We start from the raw sequence: 27,691 nt of genomic DNA on the forward strand, positions 1-27,691 counted from the left end.
ATATCGTGTGGCGAGCGCAGAGAGCCACCGAGCCCGAAGTGTGGCGAGCGGACGCGGAATACATGTAAAGTAATACGCGTCAGCTCGCGGGGCGCACTGTACTCGCCACGCTTCGGGCTCGGTGGCGAGCTGCGCCCGCCACTCTATATAAAATTAACTCCACGCACAAGCCAGCAATATATATATTATTGGTACCACTGGGCACCAATAATTATTTATTAGCCAGTAATATATACATTGCTGGCACAGGCCAGCAATGCATATATTACTGGCACCACTGCACACCAATGATAATGTATTAGCCAGTAATATATGCATTGCTCGCACAGGACAGCAATGTATATATTATTGGTACCATTGGGCACCAATAATTATTTATTAGCCATTAATATATACATTGCTGGCACAGGCTAGGGGGGCGAGAGGGAAGCTACGCTACCTTTCTCCCCTGCTCCCAGTCCCCGCTGCAGGGGAGATTTCAGTGGACGGCAGGTGGCGGGCGGGGGTGCCGACGATACTGCACCACAGGGTGGGTGTGCGGGTGACACTGCGGCGTGCGCCCGCAACCACCGTGTCCAGGGGGGGGGGGGGGGAGGGAAGCTACGCTTCCTTTCTCACCTGCTCCCATTCCCCGTGGCGCATCCTGGTTTCTATGGTACGGGTACCTCTATGGTACCTCTCCTCCTCGGCAGCTCAGTACCGCCCTCCAAATGCCTAGACCTGCCTAGTGGTGGCGCCGGCCCTGATTATGGTACCACTGGGCACCAATGATTATTAGTCAGTAATATAAACATTGCTGTCACTGGCCAGCAATGTATATATTACTGGCACCACTGCACACCAATGATAATGTATTAGCCAGTAATATATATTTTACTGGCACAAGCCAGCAATGTATATATTATTGGTACCACTGGGCACCAATAATTATTTATTAGTCAGTAATATATACATTGCTGGCACCACTGCACATCAATTATTATTTATTTATTAGCCAGTAATATATATTTTACTGGCACAAGCCGGCAATGTATATATTGGCATCACTGCCCATCAGGGGTTAAAGTAAGCAGGAATGGGGTGGAACTGTGTTCCATCCGCTCACTTTGCCCCACTGTCTGTTCCTGCCTACATCGCTAAAGGAGACAGCCAGGCAGAGCGGTGGGAAAACCAGCTATCTCAGAGCAGGTCCATCCTTCCGTGGCGTGGCTATTTCAAATGATGCACCAGCTTGCGACTCGTGAGCCAATCGGAGCTTGCGGCCCGGCAGCCAATCAAGAGCCACTGATGCCTGATTGGCTGTGAGTTCCGACTGGCTCGCAAGTCGTGAGCAGGAGCGTCATTGAAATAGCCGAAAAAAGGACAGGGAAGAATGTCTTTTTTGTTGGCGCAAAAGAGTAGATTGAGAGAAATGTATAAATTTAAAATTTCAATATCTTTATTAAGTCGTATTTAAAATATGAACGGTCCAGTAAGTGAAATATCTCATATATATGAAAACTGTTTTTTAATTTGATTGATTTTTAATATAATTCACTTTAATTATTATCCGTGTCCTTTTATGTGTTTTTTGTTCAATTTTGGTCCTTGAAATTGAACAAAAAACACATAAAAGGATACGGATTATAATTAAAGTGAACTTTATTAAAAATCAATACAATTAAAAAACAGTTTTCATATATATGAGATATTTCACTTACTGGACAGCTCTTTTTTTTAAATACGACTTAATAAAGATATTGAAATTTGTAATTTATACATTTCTCTCAATCTACTCTTGTGCGCCAACAAAAAAGACATTCTTCCCTGTCCTTTTTTCTGTTGTTACATTTATTGTCTTTGGCTGCACCCCCTTTGAGCCCTACAATTGATAATGTCTCGTTTGGGGTAACTCTGGTGCTATAGCACCTACCTGTGCGGATATATCCCATTTCCCCCCTGTCCCTGAAGCTTACTCATTGAAATTGCCACACCATGGATGGATAGACCTGCTCTAAGACAGCCGGGTTTCCCCCCTGGCACTATGCATGTTACCCATGGAATGGAGCATGTTACCCCTGGCACGAAGTCAGAACGGTGTGTGGCATATTGTGTAATGGGAGTTACGGTGTGTGGCATATTGTGTAATGGGCATTACGGTATGTGGTATAATGTGTAATGGGCATTACAGTGTGCTTAGTCCCCTGTCTAACAAAGCCATGTCTTAAATTTTTTGCAGGCCAGCAATGTATATGTTACCACCGCCACTGCCCCCCATATGTATATTTTGTTATGGTGTAACGTATACATTGCTGGTGCAAGTGAATGAATTTCTCCCTACGTGCACGGCTACAAATGAAATGTTTGCCGTGCACATGGGTGTGATTTTTTTACTGGTCAGGGCGGTGCAGGGTAGAGTTTAGCTGATTGCTGGGCTCCGAATATACACAGCCCAGCAATCAGTTCTGAATCAGGCACCAAGAACAGGAATGCACTGAATAAAATGGCCCCTGCTCCCACCCTTCGAATTCAAACCCAGCCCATTATGTAAATAGCCTTATAATGAAGTCTTTCGCCTCCTGAAATTCTCTTGCACTTTGAGGAAAATAATTCAGTGTGTACGCACTACTTTGGTGACAGATATCTGATTTAAAGTCAATGTTGGCATTTAGTCCATTGAGGAACAATGTTTTCAATCTGAATATCCATAGGGCTTCTCCAGAAAGTGTTTTAATACTGTGACCCGGATATTTCTTAATTATGTTAAGACGGTATTCTCTGAATCTAGTCTTTATGCGTAGTTCTCCCTACATCAGTGATTTTCAACCTTTTTACCTTGCGGCACACTAAACAACCTTTTAAAATTGCCAAGGCACACCATGAGATCCCCACAGGGCAAAACACATTGGCCCCCACAGGAAAAAAAAAAAAAACATATTGGACCCCATATAAAAAGCAATCACACTGGTCCCCACAGGTAACAAAAATAAAATACATTGGCCTTTTACATGAAAAGAGGAGACCAGTAAATGACAGTCGAACCGGTTGTGGCTGTTAACTGGTTTGGGCATCTCTAGATCTCGGGGCACACTTGAGAACAGCTCAAGGCACACTAGTGTGCCACGGCACAGTGGTTGAAAAACACTGTCCTACATACCAAAGGCGGAACAAGCGAGCTGTGGGCCCAGGTGCAAAAAAATGGTTTGGGCCCCCCACTTCTGACCATGCTGTTCTAAGTAACTGTGTTACCCGGCAACTGGTGCTGCTGGCGCCACGTCCTGGGAGAGGAAGTTCTCTGTGCAAAAACATAAGTATGCTGTGATTGGTAGGAGGCACGCATCTACTGCGTGCAATATACATACACATAAGTGCGTGAGCTGTGAAATAAACAGCACAAAGGGTGTGTGCAGACTGAACCTGTGTGGTGCTGAAAAAAACACAGAATACAATAAAATACACTAAAGTGCATGCAGGCAGACAAAGTCCTCTTGTCAAATGGAAGCCTTCTGTATTCTGTACATGTAAGGATCTACTATAACCTAACAGAACCATCAATCAATACCATAAGCTGGCAGTCCTAAATTAACAGAGGGACCCCTAATTCGAGCCGGGTTGTTGTTTAAGACTTGGAGACATTGTAGGACAGTCTATCATTAAGACCCATGGGCTTGCTTCACAAGGAATGAATTTTCCAAAATGTGTATTTCAAAGGTGCACTGATAACGTATGTCCTTATTACTGCAATGACCAGTCCTGCCATTTGATTTGCCATACTACAGTATATTTATATGAATAAATTACACACACATGCATACACACATGAATATGCACACACACACAAACACACACACCCACACACACATGATTGTATACATAGAGTATACATTATTATTATTATTATTATTATCTGTTATAAGTGCATGTACAGTACTTACTTTACAAAACGTGCCCCTAGCTCTGTGGGCTGGGCCTCTGTCCTTCCCTGAGTGTGCACTGACACTGTGCATGGTGGGATAGGAGGAGGAGCCGGGAGGCGGAGGTTGGTGACTTCCCTGGAGTCAGACTGACTCCGCAAAGGCCCATGGGAGGAGCTGCTGCGGCTGGGCATGCGCAGCAGTCCTCCACCCAGCCAGCGGTCATTTTACTTAGGGGCAGACATACAGCAGCCCCACCGTCTGCCGAGTGCCGCAGCCAATTATTTTTATAAAGCACCCGCTCCGACGCTACCGCCGGGGGGCAACTCAGTAGTGGCGCCGCGCATAAAAAAAACCAAAATAATAATTTCTGCATAACGGGCAGGCGGCGGCGGCACCGGGCCCCTTCAAGCCATTGGGCCCCGGTGCACTGCACCGCCTGCACCGGCGGTAGTTCCGCCACTGCTACATACTGTAATCCGCAACTACATTGTAGTGCATATATACAGTATGCGGTGCCACAATTTATAAATTCATCAATTGGAAATATTTCATTACAATGTGTAATGGGCATTACAGAGAATGGTACAATGTACAATAAGCATTACATTGTGTGGCATAATGTGTAATGGGCATTATGGTGTGTGGCATAAGGGGCATTACAGTGTAGGTTTTTGGCGCATACTGTCCCTATTTTATATGTGTGTGTGGGAACCAATTCCTTTTCTGGCATAGGGCAACAACATGGGACTATGTAAAAACCGGACCCGGACTAGACTCCGGACCGCCGGACAGGACATCAAAATCTGCAGTCCGGAGTTTGTAGGGTCCGGTCCTGGGGGTGTCTTGTGCGGGGGTCCCTGTGATAGCTATCACCAGGCACATGTCAGAGGGGAGATTACAGCCTCCTCGTGTGGTCCGGACCGTCCGGTTTTTGCTACATGCCCGGACCATACAGGGAGACTTTATTCTACCCCTTCTCCTCTAGGTTTCACAGGCAGCTCCCCCGGACAGGACACCCCCGGATAGGACACCGCCCGGACGGACGCTACAAGCTCCAAAATGCAGAGTTTGATGTCTGGTCCGGCGGTCTGGGGGTTTTGTCCTGGTCCGGTTTTTACTCATACCCCAACAACATAGCTATTTATGACACTGCTGCTACTGTGCATATTACGTGTATAAGACAATACTACTACAGGCATTATACAACCCTTTTTTTCAGCATGCTCTGTCTCTTTGTAAAGTGTGGGGGGGGCACCGAACACATTAGCACTGGCCATGGTCATAGCTGAAAAACATTTATTTAGGATCCAAGTAAATGTCATGTGAGCATATTTTTCTACAGCAGGGTGAGGAATAGCGTGACCTTCGATCGTACTGCCCTGTGTGTGTCATACATGTGTTTATATAATCCACACGTTGCTCCCACATCGTGAGAAAAATCAATACCAGTACACAATGTTTAAAGATAATCCATGAGAATGCAAAGCAAAGTACTGTAAAATAACAAACTATATTTGTATGACATATAACTTGCAGTATCATATTGTAGCCTGTTTAGGCAACCTGTGGACTATTACTATTACATTGACTCTTATTTTCTGCACACTGAATCAGCATGTTATGATGTAGAGGGAATAGGGAACAGCTGGATCCATACTAAAAATAAATGGCACAATCAGACTCTGGATCCACAGCAAATGCAATACACAATCATAAAAGCTGGATGCAGCCTCAATATGTTGGATATGTTGGATCCATTATGCCATGCTAAATACACTGAAAAAGTCAGATCCAGCTTTTTAATATACATAGTAGCATGGATCCAGATTTCCCAGTATAATTAAGCTGGATCCAGCTTTTTCAATATATTTTGCATGGATCTGGTAGTTTCCAGTTTTTAACCCACACCAACTCATTTTAGAGACCTGTCAGCCAATGTTAGATACAAAAATGCCCCATTCTGCTACAATCCCATAAAGCAGTGCTGCAGCAGCTGAGCCTAATGCACAGCAGAAAGCCTATAGTATTTCCAGGACACATCCTTCCTCTGTTACAGGAGAGATGGGCAGACATGTAAGCGAGATATGGGCAGGGAGATAGATAGCAGCACAGCACACCCAGAATGATCAGTCAGCACCGCAGAAGCCTCCGCCTGCTCTGATCAGCTGGAGGCGTACACACCCAACTAATGCCTGCTTTCTATAGGATGTAGGCAGGAGTTCGGGTGGTGCTGCTGCTGCTGCTGCTTCCGTGTGTGTGTGGCTGCCTTCCTCCTCCTACCATGCAGCACAGAGGAAGAGGCCCGTACAGGGAGAGCAGCAGGAGGACCGGGCTGTCTGTATGAGGGAGGGAGGGAGGCTGGCTGCTGGGATATACAGGCAGGAATTTGCTTTGAGGAGTTTTACCTGCAATGAACCCTAATTAATGCCAGGGGCAAGTTACCAGCCAGCTGCTGTGTGGGGTTAGTATGTATGCAGATGATCTCTGTGTGTTGCATACGTGTAGCTACTAGGTCAGTCAGAGTGCCACACTATTTGGCATGGGAAACTAATTCCACTGTACCTCTGAATGTACGTGGGGCATCATTTGGAAGTGTATGCCCCTTTACCCTGGCACAGCTGAAAAGGTCCAGTGTGGGTGGCTGGGTGTCGGAGCATTGTAGGGGCTTTGCTTTGTGGCCACACAGATAAGGTAGTAGGAGCAATAGCCATTTGGTGTTTGAGTCCTTTGGGTAGGTTGCTTTTTGTCATTCCATGGCTGCCCCCAAGCTCTTGTGCCTCCCGCTGCTATCCCTGCTGGCCTTGTTGGCTGCCTACTGGTTCCGCAATGTGAAGGAGGACCACCTGGAGGACCGCTTGGATACTGTGCTGTCATCGCTGCTTCGAGCTGAGCAGAAAGTGGGACTGGATGCAGAAAGACCACCTCGCATTGCAATCGGTGTGTAAAATCGTTTTATATGTATGTATGTATGTATGTATGTATGAGAGATCATTTTTTCATAAAAGAAAAAAAAATTCTCCATGGCTGCCGGTTGTAGAATAGTTTTCAGATCGAACCAATGTTATCTATGTAAAACTGTATAGTGCACTGACAGAAAACGCCTTATTTTAATATACCTGGTGAATAACATAATTGCTAACTTGTATTTCAAGCTCAAACTAAAATCATTGTGGCTGCCTCTTCCATGCAATTCTTTTTTTCAGTTGTTTTACTGGATCTAAAGTTGATTATTTAAAATGCGGATACTGTTATTATAAAAACAGCAGGAGTTGGCGATTGTACTGCTCCAAGGTCCACCAAGATGTTATCACACGGGACTTGTTGTGATGTGCCAGCTTAGCAGAAACTTGTGCAGTGTTGGCAACTACAGAATAAGGGACATATACAGTGTTGCCAACTCTGAAACGTAAAACAAGCAACTGATGACCAAAAAACAAGCCCAAAACAAGCCCAATCTAATCCTAAAAAGCCCAAAAACAAGCCCAACTTACATTTGACTATAGATAGGTAGATATTTTATGTATTATTTATACAATCTACATGTAATGTCTTTACAATGATATTTTATCAGCACAAAACTGGCTTTTAAAGAATACTATAACACTTCCTGCTTCGCCTCATTGATGAGGCAAAGCAGGAAGGGACATCGACAAGATGTATTAACATCTTGTCTGCCGAAGCGGGCGAACACAAACTTGCGCGCTGAGTCCTTCCCCATGGCCGGCTGTACTGGGCATGCGTGAGATCTCGCTACTCACGTGAGATTTTGGGTATAGGGCTTCGTCACCCTGCAGCTGTTGCAGCGGAAAGCGGCAGGGGGCGGAACAGTCAGCGATGTGGACCGTTCATACATTTACCTTACATAGCGGCCTGTGCACACCAGCTCCTTCTTACATGGGGGAGAAGCGTTATCAGTGCACATAACATGCGCTGATACCCCCTTCTTCCCCATAGCACGCCTTCATACAACTGCCCCAATATGAGATATTTTACTTTCATTTTTTTCTCTAAAGAAAAATCTCAAGTGAACATTGTCCTTTGTACACACTGAGAAATATTTACCATACACGGTGCAACAGGCGATGTACGCTTTGTACTAGATCGCATTTGTTTTGAATGCGCTGCAATGCAATCTAGTGAGCACATACTTTTTGTGCTGTGCGATGTGAGCGGGATAAATTGTACCATGCGTGGACATTTTAAGAAAAGATAGAACAATCTTACTACAAGCATCATTACTAAAATCAGATTAGCCCTACTGAATACACACAAGCCGCAACATAGATAATGTGAGTCATTACCATTTCTATAAGCCTAGTTCTCACCTGTGTTTGTCCCTTATCTCTGTGCTGAATAACTGAATTACAGAGAAGCCCAAAATAAAACAAGCCCAAAACAAGCTACTAAAAAAAATTATAAGCCCAAAAACAAGCAACAAGCAACCATCAAAAAAAATAAGCAACTCACGAAAAAAACAAGCCCAAATCCGCTTGTTTCAAGCTGACTTGGCAACTATGGACATATACTGTGTTTGACATTTCTTTAATTATTTAGATGGATGGTTGATTGGATCTAGTTGTTGAGCAAGTGTGCCAAAGGTCATGTAAATAGTGCTTAGTGTATGGCTGTTATTTTCACTGTTGTTTGGAGGACAGAGCTGCAGGTGTAATTCTGAATGACTTGACAGATTTGAAGAAGGGATTACTAGGCAAGTACCCATAATTCGCCAGACTTCTGGCCTGCACAAACAACTACTGCAAATAGTATTGTATAGGGGTAAATATAATAGCATGTGCCAGGGCCTACCTTGGATGGCATCTGTGACATTTCCTGTGAGTACAACTGTTGTCTTTGCCATTTGCTGTGCAGCAAATTTGAGCCCTTATTTGACTAATATACAAAATTTGGTACGTGAGGTGAAAGATGATTCTAATGGGATTCGGTATGAAATCCCGACAGGGTCAAAATCCCGACAAAGTCAAATACCGACATATAGAATGTACAGGTGAAAAAGTCAACATGACTTTCGGTAGCGAGGTCGACATGGGTTTTTTCACAGTTTTTTTTACCCGAATGTCGACACAGTCTACATGGACACAGTTGGAAGTGAACCGCAGCCCCTCGCTTCGCTCACGATGCTTCGGGCACGGTGCCTCGCAGGTGAAACAGTTAACATGACTTTCGGTCGACAGGTTGCAAGGTCGACATGGTTTTTTTTCACTGTTTTTTTGCCTACAGGCGGTATTTCATGCTTTACCATCCACTAGGGTGTGGTGGGAGAATAAAATAGTGTGCCGAGCTCACGGCACACTATTTTATTCTCAGACCACACCCTAGTGGATGGTAGGGCATGAAATACCGCATGTCGGCAAAAAACAGTGAAAAAAACCCCTGTCGACTGAAAGTCATGTTGACTGTTTCACCTGTACATTCTATATGTCAGTATTTTGTCCTTGTCTGTATTTTGATGCTGACGGGATTTTGACCGTCCGGATTTTGACTGCATCCCTTCTAATGTCAGACTAGGCACTCCTGCAATAATCCTGGTCAACTGCAAATAGAACAATGGCACATAAAGATGTTTTTGTAATCCATCCATCTGAATGAGAATGTGGAAGGGAGTATCAAAAGATCTTTACAATAATACGTAAGGTATAACTCGATCTGGGGTCATACGGAATCTAATGAGAGAACACACATCTGGTACTTAGGTCTTTTTTCCCCTCATCCCATTGAGTTCAGCAGGAAAATTAACTAAAATGCTTTTCCTTAATAAACCGAAATACATGCAGCCAGACATTGCTGTTATATTCGGCAACATGTCACGATGAACTTAATTCTCCCCAAACATTGCTCAGTTCTTGAAGCATAAAATCTAGTATGAACAGCAGTGGCTCATATTTACCTTTTTTTACCTTTAGTAGCCGAGAAAGTTGGCTCCTGATTGGCCGCTAGGCGGCCAATAGAATCATTCGGATGAGAGGCGCGGAAGATGAAACATCTCTGCGCCTCTCAAAGTCCGATGGGTACCGGCGGCTGACTACGGCAGAGACGGAGAAGACGGAGAAGATGACGGGATCTTCGCCAGAGGACCTGGGTGAGTAGGATTTCCTTCCACAGGTCCCAAATGGATTTCTTCGGATCTAGGACCCCGGACTTTTCAGCCCTGGAGCCCCGAACCAGCCCCGGAACCAAGGCACTGGACCTAACGCAGGGACCTACCAATGGGATCAAGATAGGTAAGTATCAGTATGTATGGGCTTTGGATGTATGTATGAAAGTTTTATTTTCAGTGTGTGTCAGTGTGTTTATTTGACTATATTTTTTTCTGTGGAACTACAAGTGCCAGCGGGCCCTTTAATGCCCCGCATGCTGGGACTTGTGGTTCTCCAAGTCCCAGCATGCGGGGGAGGCTTGCTGGGACTCATAGTTCCACAGTAAAAGACAATAGTTTTTATTCTATTTTTTTTTTACACCAAGATCAGCCCGGTGACCACCGCACAGGGTCACCGGGGACAGCACCAGGCTTCAGCCTGGTCAGGTAAGTCCTGGAGGGGGGGACCCCTGTATTGGGGGGGTCCCCACTTCCCCTGGCCAGGCTGACCGGTCAGAGGGCTGAATGCTTTGGCCTGGGGGACTTGTATAAAAAGTCCCCCCCCCCCCCCCCCCGGGTAAGGCATTACCCTGTTGGCTGGTTTGGCCTGGGGCTGGTTCTTAAAATACGGGGGACCCCTAGTCATTTTGTCCCCCGTATTTTGGGAACCAGCCCAGGACCTGGAGCCTGGGGCTGGTTTTAAAAAATCAGCGAAGCCCTATTTGTCGGGTTTTTAATACCAGCCCCGGCTCTTCAGCCTTGTGCTGGTTACAGCCGTGGGGGGGGGGGGGGGGGGGGGGGGGGGCATGGCACCCCACGTCATTTTCTTTTTAACTGGTAAATGTGTTACTAAAATGTAGACGCATAACCCGTCTATATACAAGTTTAGTCACCCTGCCGGCTGACTAAAGTTCTATATAGACGGGTTTGCATCTAAATTTTAGTCACCCTGCCGGCTGACTAAAATTTAGATGCATATCCCGTCTATATAGAAGTTGTCACCCTGCCGGCTGACTAAAATTTAGATGCATATCCTGTCTATATAGAAGTTGTCACCCTGCCGGCTGACTAAAATTTAGATGCATATCCCGTCTATATAGAAGTTGTCACCCTGCCGGCTGACTAAAATTTAGATGCATATCCCGTCTATATAGAAGTTGTCACCCTGCCGGCTGACTAAAATTTAGATGCATAACCCGTCTATATAGAAGTTGTCACCCTGCCGGCTGACTAATTTTGCGTATATAGTGGTTTGCTATAAGTATGCCCTAACCCAGCCCATTATGATAATTTTGTTCACATATGACGTGACAGTGCCCAAATCGAGACAGTGGGTACCGTGGTACAATCTTTTTCTTGCGACTGTTTGGACGGGAGTACATCGGACGTCGCAAGTAAAATTGTACAGGCGTGTACGCGTGTATCAGCTGTTGTTTGTGGACGGTCCGGCGGGTCTACGGTTGGTCGAACGGTCGGAAGAAAACAGGGATTGTATAGATGTGTACCCAGCTTTAGGAGCTGATTGGCTGGACATTTATTTCTCATTATCACCCTCGCGGTTATCTCTTTTTTAAGGCTTAATACATCTGCCCCAATAATCACACGAGTGCCTGGCAATTGTAAAAGGCAGCTGCAGCACCCTCTAGTGTGGTGCTCTATGCAGCCTGCTCAGTCTTTACGCTAGCCTCAACCCCTACTCACAGGAAGTAAAACTACTGCCCCCAACTCATCGGGTGGCACCGCAGTGGAATAAAAAAAAAAGGGGTGCAGGGGTATGGCTGCTGGGCCCCCAAGCCATGGGGCCCCAATGCAGTTGCATCCACTGAACCCTCCATTGTTATGCCACTGTGTGCAATATACACAGTGGATTGCTCACATCGGGACCAATTCATCCAAGTCTATTTTGCAAATGGATCCCGCTATTCTTTAGCACCGAGCACATGCACCTATTGCCCATTCCACAGTCGTATACATATCTATTGCAATGCAACTAGCAGCTGGATGGGCACTGTGGGACAACATGACATTCTGTGGGACAACAGGACATTCAAATCACATGTAGGCTGTTTAGGTAGGGCGTGTAGTATTGCAGAGTTCGGTGTACTCAGGGATCTGTCTGATTGCATATGGATTTCTTGTTTCACTTGTAGGGCTGGTGCGTGTGCATGCTGGTAATGATGGCTATATGCATAACTGGAGGGATGTGTGCACCTCGTGGTTGGTGGATTTTGACCTAAAATTGTTCGGATTGGAGCTCCGCTGAGTACCTGCAGCACACGGCTTGGAAGCTGCCTCTGCCCCCAGCTGTGCATAGCATGACATTGCCAGCTGTGCCTGAAAGCGCCATGCTTAAGCAGGAGTACTGTCTGCTGCTTCTGCGTGGTGTATGACAGAGTGTGTGCTGACCGGGGCGGGCGGGTTCTAGTGTCTCACAGTGGGACTCTGGCAGCTGCGGAGAGAAGCACAAGGGAAGGAGAAGGGCTCTCAGTCTGACTCCTGGCCAAGACAAATACAGCCTTACATAGTTAAATAGTAGGTAAGGCTGAAAAAAGACTTGCGTCCATCTAGTTCAACCTGGTATAGATATCCATTGCTGATTTGGTAGCTTCTAGTATTTTACAGACAAATTATATTTCTTATTTGTACCCATGGATGTTTTTCTCCAGTAAATGTTTGTCCAACTTTTCCTTGAACGTATTTAATGAGCCAGCCGTTACCACCTCTCTGGGAAGAGAGTTCCAGAGTTTGACTGTTCTGACCGTAAAGAAATTCTTTCTACTAGCTGAATGAAATCTTTTTTCTTCTAATCTATACTCATGCCCTCGCGTCCTAGATTCCTTTCTAGTAGAAAAGAGGGTACTTGACAGTTCCTTATATTGGCCTTTGATATACTTGTACATGTTGAGCATGTCCCCCCTTAAACGTCTCTTTTCTAATGTAAATAGTCCCAAATTGCTTAATCTCTCCCCGTAGCTTAAATTCTCCATTCCCCTAATAAGCTTTGTTGCTCGCCTTTGGACTTTTTCTAATTCTATGATGTCCTTTTTATAGTGTGGGGCCCAGAACTGTACTCCGTACTCTAGGTGAGGTCTCACCAATGCTTTATATAGTGGCATAATTACCCTTGAGTCCCTAGTTTCCATTCCCCTCTTAATACATGCCAGAATTTTGTTGGCCTTTTTTGTAGCTACATTACAATGGGCACTACATCCTAGTTTGCTGTCTATTTGGCCTCCTAGATCCTTTTCAAGTATGGAATTACCCAGTTCCTCTCCGCTAAGGTTGTAACTTGCACACTGGTTGTGTCTCCTAAGGTGCATAACCTTACATTTATCTACATTGAATCTCATCTTCCATTTTTTTGCCCACTCATCTAGAATTGCAAGATCATTTTGAAGCATGGTGACATCTTCTGATGATTTGATGACTTTGCTAAGTTTTGTATCGTCCGCAAAGATGGATACATTGCTGAGTAACCCTATCCCAATATCGTTAATAAAAATGTTAAACATAGATAAAAGCCTTCTACACTCTGGGTGATAAAATGAGTGATATTGCACATTTTAGCCCTCGTTAACTACCCCTTCCGTTGTTTGTGCATGTACTGACGAGAATAGAAAAACCAAAGATGGTACACCCACTGGCGAAATGCAATATGACTTACACACAATATAGGTTATATAAGTCCAGATAGCCGAATTATTGATCTGAAAAGACTCAAAAACAAAAAGACAAGACCATAGTGTGATATTGTGAGGCACTTCAAGTTGGTTTAATTCAATCAGTACACTCACATAGATAGGTCACAAGTCCTTTATGGAAGGTCTGATTTAGAGTCTTCTCCCCGGGTTACTTGAACCTATGGGACAATAATCCCATCTGCCTGCCCATGGACTTTTCTTATCTGCAGCAGAAAGTAAAGGTTTCCTCTCTCTGTGTCCCACAGAATATTTGGGAAAAGATGTACAGATGAGAGTAGATCGTTAATGGGGGCCATGCTGCAGAATGCAACATCCCCCCCTCCATAGTTTGTCGCTTGACAAATCCCCTCTGCCGCCGATATTAGGGACAGCATACATTGCCAAGTGTGTACGTGCCTTTAGAGTTGGGACTTCAGTAAGGGGCAAGCAAGCCTAGAAGCTGCCTGCAGCCTATCAGTTTGCTAAACTTAACCTGTATGACTTGCTGATGTGTATGTCTTGTGTTGAGTGTCTGCTTAGATGGGTTGGGGTTGCTGTATTGTCATTGACCAACTCAATTAGGAGTATCACAAGAAACCTGGAATTCAGCGTTTTGTGTATATATTGAATTCAGAATATGTGTACAAATAGAAGCAAATCCTGTCACTCACCACACAATTAAGCCTAAGGATGACATAAAAACACAATTTACTTAATTTAATATTGTTTGTAAATGACTTAATAATAAACTATTGACCTAGGGGTGGCATGAAAATTTTTGGGATACTCTAGGGCACAGTGATTCCAAAGTGTTTGAGAACCTCTGCTATAGTTCATAGTGACTGAATTCAACGTTTATCTGCACCCTTATGATATTTGTGGACCATTGCTACCATTTTCAAAGGAAGACCTCTTGCACTAATTCTTCTCCACTTTACCTAATTGGAATATCTGGATTTACATGAAGGCTACTTTGTGAAATTGACATCAATTTCTGCCAGTTTTTCTCAGCAATCATTTCCAGGCATGTAGAAATACACATATTGGCATGGGTTCTGCTAGAGGCAACCATTCATCACAGTGACATCGCTAGCAGCATTTCACACACTAATAGTGCTGAGGTAGCACAAGGTCACTGAGATCTGTATAAACACTGATTAAACATCTATAGCTTGAAAATCCAGTCAAGCCGGCTTTTGTAAGCTTGGGAGCAAATGTTACTGGACTGGAACAGAACAGGATGTTTATAGGAATTTGCCAACTAAAGTTTCTCTGCCTCATAGACTGCACCATGCACTATGTATCCCATAGTCAGGGGCTTGGTAGGTAGGCAACCTGAGACTCCATGGTTTCATAACTAAACATCACTAACCAGCCAAATGTTACCGTATTATCAGCCTTTATTTTATACAGTGCCAATATCTTACTTAAGTGCTATACAATGAAGGGATTGTGATACGGGTGTGGTATAAATGACCGACAGTCGGGATTCCGACAGTAATTTCTCCGACGTCGGAATCCCGACTGCACAGCGGGGGGAGCGCAATGAAGCCCCTTGCGGGCTCGCCACGCTGCGGGCACAGTGGCGAGCTGTGCTCGCCACCTATTTTATTCTCCCTCTTTATTTTTTAAATATCTGAAACAATTGAGTGTGACAAATTTGAAGAAATAAGAAAGGGACAAAAACTGACACGCCACTGTATTAGTAAATTCGGTCCTTGTGTATTATCAGGCGCCCACTACGGCATTTGCGATAGTGAAATCGCATCGTATACCATTATTAAATGGCATGCGATGCGATTTTCCTATGTAATGTATTCACTGCTCTCTGTCAGTGAATACATTACAAAAATCGGGTCAGATAAAAAATCGCATCGCATGCCATTATTGTATGGCATGCGATGCGATCAGATATCGGGTCCGATTGGACATATAATAATGGCATTTAATGTGCTATACAATTAAATTACATATAATGTCCTTTATTTTGCCCCCCACTATCCACGTCATCCCGAAGTGTGGCGCGCGCAGCGGAACGCGTCCGCCCGACCTTTTCATACCCCCACTATCCACATCAGCGTGGAGTTGATTTTATATAGTGTGGCAGCCACAGAGCCCGAAGCATGGCGAGCGGACGTGTAATACATGTAACATAATACGCGTCCCCTCGCGGGGCTCGCCACGATTCGGGCTCACCACACTATATAAAATCAACTCCACGCCGATGTGGATAGTGGGGGTATGAAAAGGTCGGGCGGACGCGTTCCACTGCCCCTCGTGGGGCTCGCCACGCTTCGGGATGACGTGGATTCGGGGGGGGGGCGTAAATAAATTACATTATGTCATTTAATGGTAAAGTACATTAAATGCCATTGTAACAGGTAAAATCGCATCGCATGCCATACAATAATGGCATGCGATTTCACTACGTTTGCGTACGTAGTAAAATCGGGCGCCGTGATAATACACAAGTAACGTAAATTCTATAAATGATAGCTAGATTCTAACTGACTGATATGGGCAACATTTTCACTTGTCCTCTATAGAAGGTTTGGGAATTTCTTCCGCTGGTTATAGTTTCCCAAACCCTGCCATTATAGTCCAGGTATTGGGAATATCCATGTATGAGTCCAGATGGTTAAATCAAAGTGACGGAGGTACTAATTAATTCACCTGTGCTTAAGCATATCCTTAAAACCCAATTTGAATTAGCGATGTTTGGGAAACTCTGTCCTCGGTCTTAAATCTTGTAACTCTCAAGCCTTCAATTTATCTTTCTGTATGCAGTACCTAATGCCACATGAGTCTTAGAGAGTAGTATAACAAACAATACACAATCAGAGTTCCATTTATAATAAAATACACCTAAATAATGAAATAAAATTGTGAAAGAGCATAATTGTTGTCTTTCAGGCTGTCCTATACGGAAATGAATAGCCGGGTTGGTACAACAGAGGGTTTGGCCTGATCATGGGTGGGCGGTAAAGGAGTTTGAACACATGATCACATCATTGTAGCCTCACCGATTACTATTCAATGCCCAGATTACTGGCATTGTAGAGCGGGTTTGTGTGTGTCACACATGGCACAATTCAGTGAAATCACATCTGCCTATATGGGCTCTCCTCTTTCAAGGGCAGCTGAAGGAGGTTGAGGGAGGCTGCAGGGAATGACCCAACTCCGGTAGACTTGCCTACCTTTTTGGGGTGCTGGTTGTGTCACCCCAGAGCCTGTAGGCCAATCTAGAAGAGTAGGCAAGTATGCAAAAAAGCCTGTCGCACCGGGCCGGTGCAAGGCACCGGAGCGCCCCAGGCGAGTCGGGGTGGGGGCGCCCCGGTGCTGGGGGGGGTGTGCGGTGGTGGTGGTACCTGTGTAAAAAACTTGCGGCGTCGGCGTCTCTGCAGTGCTGGAGCGGGCAGGGGTGTCCGTGCCGCGGGGGTACCTGCGGCGCTGTCATTGTGTATAAAGCTGGCGGCGGCCGGCGGGGTCCCTGCAGTGAATAGAAAATAACTAGCGCTTCCCTCGCCGCCGCGTGCATAGCGCTAGTTATTTTCTATTCACTCCAGGGACCCCGCCGCCAGCTTTATACACAATGACAGCGCCGCAGGTACCCCCGTGGCACGGACACCCCTGCCCGCTCCAGCACTGCAGGGACGCCGGCGCCACTAGTTTTTTACACAGTTCGCTAACCCTCTATGCTGGGGGTGAGGGTCGAACTGCCGCCCTCCAGGTTCCGGCGTCCTAGGCAAATGCCTAGAGCTGCCTAGTGGTGGCGCCGGCCCTGCTGTCACATGCTTGAGAAAATGAAGCCATGTTGGTTGTGTTGATAAATATTGTTAGCATATAGCTTGTGGACATTACTTTTTCCATGTGCGCAATGTTAAGTTTCCGGTATTATTAAGTTTACTAAGATGGGAATTTTATTGAAGATGTTTTTATGCAAATTAGACAGATAACTTTCCTTGCTTTCCTTCACAGGCTTTGGAGGATGCCTTGATATAATAGTAGATGGAGTTGCATTGATGCAGGAAGCAGCCATAGAGCCCAGTTACAATCCAATCCACCACAACTTTATCGAGACGGAGATGCAGCTGGCAGAGAGCTTTGCCTACTTTTTTCCTCCTGGTGCAGCCTCAGAGTAAGACATGTATTAATCTAATGCAGGACATTAACTTTTTTTTTTTTACCAGCAGCTCTACTCTTTGACCAGTTTATTGGGGTGGGGGTGCTGGCGGTCAGAAGAGTCCCAACAGGGGCTAGGTAAGTATACTTACCCTCTCCCCCTCCCAGGGCAGAATGCTTTGAAACACAGGCATAGTTATGAGCAGGATGCCAGCTGTTGGGATTCTGGAGTCCCTCAAATGATGCCAGGATTCCAGAGCAGGTGCCGTGTGGCTGCCGATCGGGATTCTGGCAGTAAACGCATCCTCAGGGCCGGCGCTACCCGCTAAGCCTGCAAAGCAGGTAGGCGCCGGACCTGAGAGGTGCTCCCCCCTCCACTGACACTACTGCTGCCAAGTGTCACAGCTTTAGGGGGCACCTGTCTCCTTCATTGTCCCCCAAATGCTTTAAAAGTAGAGTCCACCGCTGCTCTCCCTCCTCCACTTGCAGTGACAGCAGCACAGCGTCTCCCTCCTGCCTGCACACTCACTGTTTCTCACCCTCAGTCAGGCACACTGCACAGTGCAGCCTACAGAGCACCGAGCCAAGGACACAAAGGGGGAGCTCTGATCAGCATCAGCGTGGAGCTCCCCCTCTGTGTCCTAGGCTCAGTGCTCTGCAGTGTGCCTGACTGTGGAGCCGCCGAGTGAGAAACAGTGAGCGTGCAGAAGGTTAATGCAGTGTCGCTGTCACTGCATGTGGAGGAGGCAGAGCAGCAGTGGACTCTACTATTAAAGCATTTATACAGAAATTTAAAAGGAAGCAAAATAAATATAAACTATTTCGATTGATGTTAAAGTATAAAGGGCCCCATACACTACAATGATTTTGCACAATTTCATTAAATTACAACCTTTCAGGCCGATATATCATTTGTAAAGTGTCATATTGTATGTGTTTTCCATCCGATCCAATGCGCATTCCCATGAGTGTCGGATAGGAGCCCGTAGGTCGCTCGTACTGCACCAGTGATTTATCGGAATTGGGTGGAAAAAGGAATGCTTTTTTTGTTCTCTTGATATATTGCATGCAATGTATTGTGGCTAGATATAACATATGCTATATCTTATACAAAAAAACGACACCAAAGTACCAAATCGAAATGGAATCACTCTTGGGAAGGTTCAGGCTGAGTTCAAGGGAAATCTTCTCTGACTTTAGGGTCAGACATATCGTTGTAATGTATGGAGCCCTTAACAATTATCTGTTTTCTTACATTTGATATTTTTGGTTTCTTTTACAGAAGATATGTGTCCAATGAAACCTTATTTAGAAAGCTTGTAGGTGCCTCAAAAAGACTCTCTGAAATGCGTTGGGCTCTGGGTGGAAATGCCCCAGTCATGGCAAACCGCTTAGCTGCTGAAGGATGTGATGTTCTGCTTGGGGGTCGTTTGAGTCAGGATGAACTAAGTGTGTTGTCTGACCGCATAACAGGTGAGAGATCTCACAATGACTGGTTGTCTGTTGTTGTGACCAGTACAAAACATGGTTAATGGTACTTCTATGTTCCCACCAGTACACAACACGGGATGCGGTCGAAATACCAACGCCGGAATCCCAACCGCCGCAATGTCGGCACTTTGTCCCTCTATGGGTGTCCACGACACCCATTGAGGGAGAATAAAATAGTGTGCCGCAAGGGGGGGAAGGCGATCCACATAGGATGTTGCTATGGGCAACCAATCAGAATCTACTTATTTATTTAGCACCTTCTAGAAGATAATAGATATAATCTGATCAGAGCTCCTACACGCAGCGGGGAGGCAGAGCGGGGCACAGGCAGCTGAACACTGCCTGAATATAGAGGGAGTCGCAGCGCTGGCAAAGCCGGATTAAAGGGGGGGACTCAGGGTGTAAGTAACCCCAGGTCCCCCTATCTGAAACGGCCCCCATCCACAAGCTGCGGATTACCGGTTGCAGCCATTTGGATATGGGGAAGAGTTAACAACAAGTGAATGTCTAGTTATCACTCATGAGCCAATCCGCTCCTGTCATTTTTCAAATGCATGACAGTTATGAGCTGACTGGCTGGAGCAATATTTATCATTCAGAATGATTGATAACAACAAGATCACTTGTTATATCTATTTTGTTTGTTAAACTAAAGGTGGCCACAGGAGGAAAACAGGCCAAATCAGACCTGTGTATGGGGCCTTGATCTGTCAGCAGAGTAAAAGCGATGTTTGCACAAGTGCTATACAGCCAGTAAAAAACGTATATGTCAAGCAGCCACAATTGTAATACTTTTTTTTTTTTTTTTTTTTTAGTGTACGTCACTAGAATAAGTATTTGCGTCCTACAGCAATATATGATTGTATTGTATAAGTTTATGGCTTCACAAATATGTGAATGTGTTTTTTTTATGTGTTTTTGTATATTGTTGTTTTTTTGTGGCGTAATTATCTATGTGTTCATGTGCATGATCTTTATTTGCAGTTGCTGGTGAGACTGTAACGGATGCAGACATTCATCTCATTATGGAATATTCTACAGGGGCCAAGTGGGGAAATCACATCTCGCGTCGAGCCAACAGGTGACTGAAATCCCAAATTTAGGACGAAAGCCTATTTAAAAGTTATTTTGATTGTTAAAATATTTGTTTTCTGTTTTTTACTTGCTTTCTCCAGCAAGAAAGCATTAGTAATTATAGAATGTAATTTAAGTTTTCTTTATCATTTTATTAAATATTTTGTTTCCTTTGCATGTAAAAGTGTAGTAATTTCTGCTCTGCATACTGTGCCAAGTTCTACAGAAGTAGTGCAATCCACGCACAAAAGCCGGGTACACACTAGCTGAGGTGTTAACCCGGCATTATTGGAGGTGGCAGGGTGCTGGCATCGGCAAGAATCTACACTTGCCAATGCAGGGAGGGAGCTACGGAGGTAAGGGGGCAAGCGGGGGCCATGCTGGGCCCTCATTAATTATGGGGGGGCTTGCATTGTTAATGATATTGAGCGTAAACACTAGACGAGATAGTAAAACATATCGCTCAGAAGAACCCTTCTAAATTATGTATTTGACTATCTCATCTAGTGTGTATGGGGCTTAAAAGTCCAAGAAAATAAAATAATTGACATTCTGATTGGTTTATCTTAAAATGTTGTCATTTTGTGCAGCTTAAAATATTGTTGAACCCAAACTGAAGTTCTCAAAACTTTTTCCTTGGTTCCCATGTCCCATTTACCATTCACAAAATGACCACTCATTTGGCCAAATGCAATAGCCTCCAAGTTTGCGGCCATGCGGGCTACTGGCTGAACTAGGAGTTTTTTGTAAAGGGGAAGTCATTTATAAGACGTGATCTTGCTGTCCGGCACCCCACATGTCCGTTGAACTCGGAGGCCAATTATGTCCAACAGTAACCGCACATCATATATCAGCACTCTTAACACTTTTGATTATACCAGTAGTGTGCCCTGTATTGATACAGGTCGAGTTTCCTCATTAAGGAGGCGAAGCAGGAAGAGACACCAACAAGATGTCAGTTCAGATTGACACGCTGTCTCCTCCCCCCCCCCCGGCTGTCTGCACTGGGCGTGCAAAAGATCTTACTACTCACTCAAGATCTCTAGCACAGCCTGGAGCTGGCAGCAAGGATAGCACTGTCCCTGTTGTGGAGATAGGGCTTCCCCACCCTGCAGCTGTTAAAGCAGATATCGGAAGGGGGTACATACATTTGCCCTGCATAATGGCCTGCTATCATTTAAATAGCATGCCGATACGGGGAGGGGTGCATAGTGCCCTTGTCATTTAGCGCACCCCTGCTACTTATTACATGGGGAGAAAGCGGCATTAGTGCACATAACAAGCGTTAATACCCATTCTCCCCCATAACGACACTACATACATCTTCTCCTTTGACCAGTAAAGAAAAGTTTGAGACTAGGAAAAGACTGATTTATTTAGGTTGGCTAGTTGCACCATTCGGTCGTGTCATTGCACCAACAACTCTGATGTGGCAGTGCTGATTGTTATTTGAACAGGAAAAAAAATCTGCACCAAGGCCAACATCTGCATACTGCTAGTGAAGGCTGGCAAATGTTGGCCTTGGTGCAGATTTTTTTTCCTGTTTCCGTGTAGGTTTGGCTTTACTGGCAATTTTCCTTGAGCCCAAAACTAGCCATTGATTGTATACACTGCAAACTTGCGAACAGACTAACTATATTTTACATTGTTTAGTTGCATGCCGTAGGCTTGATGTGCAGCACATCAAACATCACGACATCACATGCAAACTCAGGAGTGCGTATATTGAGCATACACACTGAACGAGGAAGAGGATAGGTCAGTCTAATGGGCCCCACACACAGCACAATTTTCAGGCATTTTCTGAGCGATTTTAACAAATCACTCAGAAAATCCCTGAAAACGCATGTAAATCGCTGTGTATATAGCCAACACAGCGATTTACATGCGCGCCCCCGCTGTTCTGAATCTGGCCAGGATTCAGAATGGACCTGCCTGTCAATCTAGAGCAGTCGCTCAGAAGCTCCTGCTCATCTGTGGCCACGGATGTGAGCAGGGCCTTCTGAGCGACGCTGGACGCCGCCCTAAAGTCCCAACACGCCGCCCCATTGACCCACCGGACGCCGCTGCTGTAGCCTGTCCTGAGGTAGGGATGCGCCATTGAGGGCTGCGGTGCCCGGCGCACATCTCCGAGGGCTCAGCGCTAGCAGCCACCATGGCTCAGGAGAAGATGGAGCTGGAGGTCCCTGGGGATGGGAGGTAGGCGCCGTCCCTGAGAGTTGCGCCGAGTACTACCCGGCGCCAACTTCCTCTGAAAGCGCTGCTGCTGGGTGCTGCAATCGTTAGTGCACCTGTCAAAAATTTTGACAGCCTCGGCGCCGGCAGCGGGCTCTGCGCACCACGCAGGCAGCACAGCGGAGCACTGAGCCTTCTACCACTGTGTGAGCTGTCGCTGCTGCCAGCATCAGTGAGTGTTCAGCCATGTACTGGCATGATCCCCTCTGTCCTACCACCCCTCTCTTCTGTACCCTCTGTTATGTCTTGGCCTTGCCATCCCTGTTCCCTAGTATATTCTGTTCCTGTCATCCATCCACTATCTCTGCTGCTGACAGGCAAATGGGGGAGCTTGCTTATTCCTCAGGCTCAGTGTGGGGGAATGCCTATGGGGGGGGGTGCCTCTGTCCGGCCTTGAGCACCTTTCTCATGAGATACCTAGCTAGAGTATCCACAAACACAAAATCTAATTTTTATTGTGTGCACGATTGCTCCCGACCTTTTGAACTCCTATATATATATATATATATGTATATGTATATATATATATATATATATATATATATATATATATGTGTGTGTGTATATATAATATATATATATATATATATATATATATATATATATATATATATATATATATGTATATGTGTGTATATATACACAGTGCAGTCTGATGGCATTGACAGTAGTGACAGATTTGAGATCTCCCGTGCTGAATCTCCCAATTTGAATCTCTGACACAAATCTCTCTGTATGTGGCTCATTGTCTGAAATGAGTCACAAGAGTGAAATCTCTTGTGCTGAATCTCCCGTTATGTATCTCTGGCACACATCTCTGCGTATGTAGGGCCCTTTAGACCAACTGACCAGACAGCATAGCACAGGGGCGTAACTAGATATTCCCAGGTCCCATATCAAAAGTTTGTAAGGGCCTCTAGATACCAAATAATGGTGATAAATGTATATAGCAAATATAACTTATGCAGTAAAGATGGGCCCCCTTCAGCTCTGGGCCCCATAGCAGCTGCACCTATGGTAGTTCCGCCCTTGGCATAGCATATAGTGTGTATCCAGCTTTAGAGAGGGTGATCGTTCAGTCACATTTTCACACAGCTACAGTAAAGTAGATTTCTCAAATTGACTATGTATTATCAGGTAAGCTAAAATGGAATGTATGTCAGAGAGACACATCATTGGATAGTATTAGGATAAAAGAGATTCAAAACTGTGTAGTCTTGATTAAAACACATTTAAAGCAGTTGGTAGTCCATATAGATGCAATCCTTAAGCAATGCTTGCACAATTGTCATGCCATAGCTATGCTATTACAGGGTGTTTCCATACTTTTTGAAATCTATTATTTTTTAGCTCAAGCTGACTAGATCTGTTCCAATCTCACCCTTAGCATCAGCATCACCTCACATTGGATGAGATCCAACCATTCTACATTTGGGCTAAGAGCTTACTTCTACTTTCTTCTGGGACCTGTTAGCGCCAATGTGATGTACTCGGAAGCTATTCTAATCCTATATAATTCATACACAATTCTTTTTTGCCAGGTATATCGTGCACAATGATATGCACAATCCTATGATTGATTCTCTGGAAGATTTTAAATCTCAGCTGGAAAGCTTTGAGCCAGATCTTCTTGTGATTGGAGGGTTACAAATGATGGATAGTTTCCCCTTTAAGCCAGGTGAGGTCAATCATTTTAATATGAAAACTAGTGATAAAAAATAGTGATACTTGCTCAGAGAGCAGTTATATATATCCCCCAACAATTATTTAAGTCTGTAATGTATTTAAGCTCATGATCTTATCAAATATATTGGATATGCCCATGCTATACCATGCCTAATTGTTTCTTGGAATGACTTAACCCCTTCAGTGGGGTTTTTTTTGGGGAGTGCTCCCCACTGGGCGAATTGTTTTTTTTTTGGGGGGGGGGGGAGTGAAGAAAAATATCACCACCACCTCTCCTGAGGTCGAGCAGCGCCTCTTAGCAATACAATCAGTCATTGCCTGGCCCTGCCCCCAGCAACTCGGCTGCGTGACATTAAAAGGTCACGTCGCACACAGCCGGGGGGTAAGGAGGTGGTGCTGATGTCTCCCTCTATGTGCATGGCTGCTGCTACTGTGCCACGGGCAGCTCCTTCCAGAGCTCGCTGTCACTGACCAGGGGAGAGATACCCTCCTCCTGCTCCCTTATTTCTGTGAGCGGTGCCAGGGCTCTGATGAGCCAGCTCCCAGCCCATGTGCATCTTTTCCCATAAGTAAGATGATGCTTGACTGCTCTCTACGGTGTATAAGCATATTGAATATTTATTTTTATGCTATTGCGCCACTTAGCAGCAAATTTATAAACATTTTTAAATAAAACATTTTATTTAACAAATCACTAGGGCATTATTAGAATAATTCTGTAGTTAAAATTGGTGGCATTCGGAGCTATAGAACGCGCTCCAGAGCCCTCTGAAGTGGGTAACTAATTTTTTGCCAACACTGTGTTTTCACGAAATGTAGAATTTAAAAATATTCTGATTACATTTCTCTGTGATGATTTATACAGGTCAGCGTGAAGCCAGGTTGAAGGCACTTCAAGAGATGATGGTGATTATGGATAACAAGATAGGCTCCCACTTTGAGATGGCCTCTTTTGTGGAGCAGAGCCTGATGAAGGACTTACTAGAATATGTCATTCCTTATGCTGATTCTTTAGGCATGAATGAACAGGAGCTTCCCAATTTGCTTAGTCTAATTAAAGGGGGAAACATCACAGTCTTATCAGACCCTTACCCTCGAGTGGCCTCCATTCTTGACCAAATGCGTGAGCTTTATAAGCTACTCAGATCCCAAGAACCTAAAGAGGGACAGAGACCGCTGACCAGACTCCATGTCCACACGTTGGCATTTCAAGCCATGATGGTGACTAAAGGATCCATATGGAAAAACACAATGTCTGCTACTGCCAAGGCTTCACTTACAGCCAACAGGCACGTGTGCGGCTCTGCCCGGATTGACACGCATAAGGCCAAACTCATCATGGATGACTCTTTCTCAATCAGCACAGAAGTGGGTAGTCCGAGGATACCTTTCAAGGAAAATCGCCCTGTGTCCTGCTGGGAAGAGGAGACCTATGAGATCTGCTTAGCACCTGTCTTGGTTTGTACTGATGTTTTTCAAACGGCAGGAGGGGGAGATAATATCTCCGCTGCAGGGCTTGTGTTGCAAATTTGAGTTCATATCTGCTCTGCGAAGGTGTCATGACCAAAATGGATTTTTTACCGATGCTATGAGGTCTTCAAAACTGTACAGGTGTAAAGGAGATACTGACATTATCTGAGCCATACTTTTTTGTAAGTGTTTATTTTGCTAACCCCCCCCCCCCCGATTCCTCCTCCCAAAACCCCCAACTAGTAGAACTACTATATTGCCTGGTACCTGCACAATCTGGAAGAATGCTTCGGGGTTCACAGCTTGGTACTTGAATGTAATCTCCTCCATGTGCCAGTTTTTGATGCAGCAGACTGGTCGAGGAAGATTAGCAACCTGCATATGCAAGCCTTTAACATTCCACGCTATGAGCCCCGAAACATCATACAGCTACCGAGGGAGGGGGGTCCTGAAATTGGAAACACCATTACATTCCAACCATTTGACAAAAATAAATGCTTACTAGGAAGCTTTTAATTACAAGCAATCAATGTGAAAGGGTCCGACAGACCTACCATGTATTTTTTTTATTTTTTATTAACATTGGGGTTTTTTGTCTATTGATTATACATTCCATGTTAGTTGCTGCACCCCCTCATTCCCTTTATTTGCCATGTCTAAATTGTTTTGTGGACTATTTGTTGTGTTTTAGTTCTTGGTGTGAGTTTAAAGATGGGTACATTATATGATTCACTGAACTGCCAATATCGTGAATGATATCAGCGGTACTGCTGTTCAAATGATCTAATCGCATAGTGTCCACCTAGCTTAACCCTTTAAGTGCCAACATCTCTGTGATAGATGTGCAAAATATCTACTAAAAATGCCAGCATCGCTCACATTTATTATATAAAGTCGAATAAAAAAATATTGCGTAAAAAAAAGAAAAAAAGATTTCCTATATAAGGTAAACATTACAGGTCATTATGATTATTAACAGTTTCTTATATAGCGCACACATATTCCGCAGCGCTTTAGCGAGAATATTTGAACAGTCACGTCAGTCCCTGCCCCAGTGGCACTTACAATCTATATTCCCTACCACATGTACACGCACACACATTCACGCTATGGTTAATTTTTGTTGGGATCCAATTAACCTACCTATTTTTGGAATGTGTGAGGAAACCAGAGTACCTGGAGTAAACCCATGCAAGCACGGGGAGAATACACAAACTCCACACAGTTGGGGCCATGACCTCATTGCTGTGAGGCAGTAATGCTAACCATTACACCATCCGTGCTGCCCACTATGACGAATACAAATGTTTGCTCGGCAATTTTCACAACTATTATGACAAAATCACTTGGCACTCAAAGGGTTAAACCAACTGACAGTGGAGGCTTATATAATAACATGGTGTAAAAATAAATATGCCATAACACTTGGCAATCAGTTGGGCATAAGATTTGGGCAATCTGCACCAAACTTAATGTTAAATACGCCACAATGGTGGTGATTATTTATATATATATTTTTGTAACGAAAGTGCAGTTGTGAAGCAGCCCCTAGTAACCAAAGGTAACACTGATGAAGTGAAAGATTTCCACTAGACCTTTACTTTCATTTATCTGTATTTGAAGCCTGTAAGCAAGTCACACTTGTGTTTTATTTGTGCAAGAGGTATAATATTAAAAGATCCTAAAATACAATCTCTGTAATAGAATTACAAATTTGTTTTCCTAAAACTTCAGAGAAAGCAGAACATTGTTGAAGGAATGGTACCAATAATGAAATAAATACACATTGCTATGTTCAACCTGTTAACCACTGATGCCAAATGTGTTTTACAGGCACTTTGTTAAACGTATTTAATTAACCATGTACAATACATCTACTATTAATAGAGAGCATCCATCACCTACAGATAATAGAGGCTGCTGTTTTGTTTGCTGAATAATTA

General features: G+C 44.6%; 1 protein-coding gene across 1 annotated transcript; it reads left to right on the forward strand.

Moving 5' to 3' along the window:
- The first annotated feature begins 5,995 nt into the window (after positions 1–5,995).
- LOC146063579 (ADP-dependent glucokinase-like) lies at positions 5,996–27,440 on the forward strand. The gene is made up of 6 exons (XM_083176085.1): positions 5,996–6,833; positions 17,649–17,808; positions 19,075–19,265; positions 20,268–20,364; positions 24,134–24,270; positions 25,144–27,440. Exons 1-6 carry the CDS (start codon positions 6,650–6,652, stop codon positions 25,809–25,811), a joined length of 1,437 nt encoding a protein of 478 aa, XP_083032211.1. The 5' UTR covers positions 5,996–6,649; the 3' UTR covers positions 25,812–27,440.
- Positions 27,441–27,691: the final 251 nt, after the last annotated feature.

The sequence above is a fragment of the Crinia signifera genome, chromosome 3, assembly GCF_055691185.1.
Source record: "Crinia signifera chromosome 3, ASM5569118v1, whole genome shotgun sequence".
Classification (NCBI taxonomy): domain Eukaryota; kingdom Metazoa; phylum Chordata; class Amphibia; order Anura; family Myobatrachidae; genus Crinia; species Crinia signifera.

Bases quoted from the DNA above. Each gene is read 5' to 3' on its own strand.
- LOC146063579 (XM_083176085.1), top strand. From the start codon at position 6,650: ATGGCTGCCCCCAAGCTCTTGTGCCTCCCGCTGCTATCCCTGCTGGCC. The intron at 19,266-20,267 runs GTGAGAGATCTC...CTTTATTTGCAG, and splicing joins GTTGTCTGACCGCATAACAG to TTGCTGGTGAGACTGTAACG. The intron at 24,271-25,143 runs GTGAGGTCAATC...TGATTTATACAG, and splicing joins TAGTTTCCCCTTTAAGCCAG to GTCAGCGTGAAGCCAGGTTG.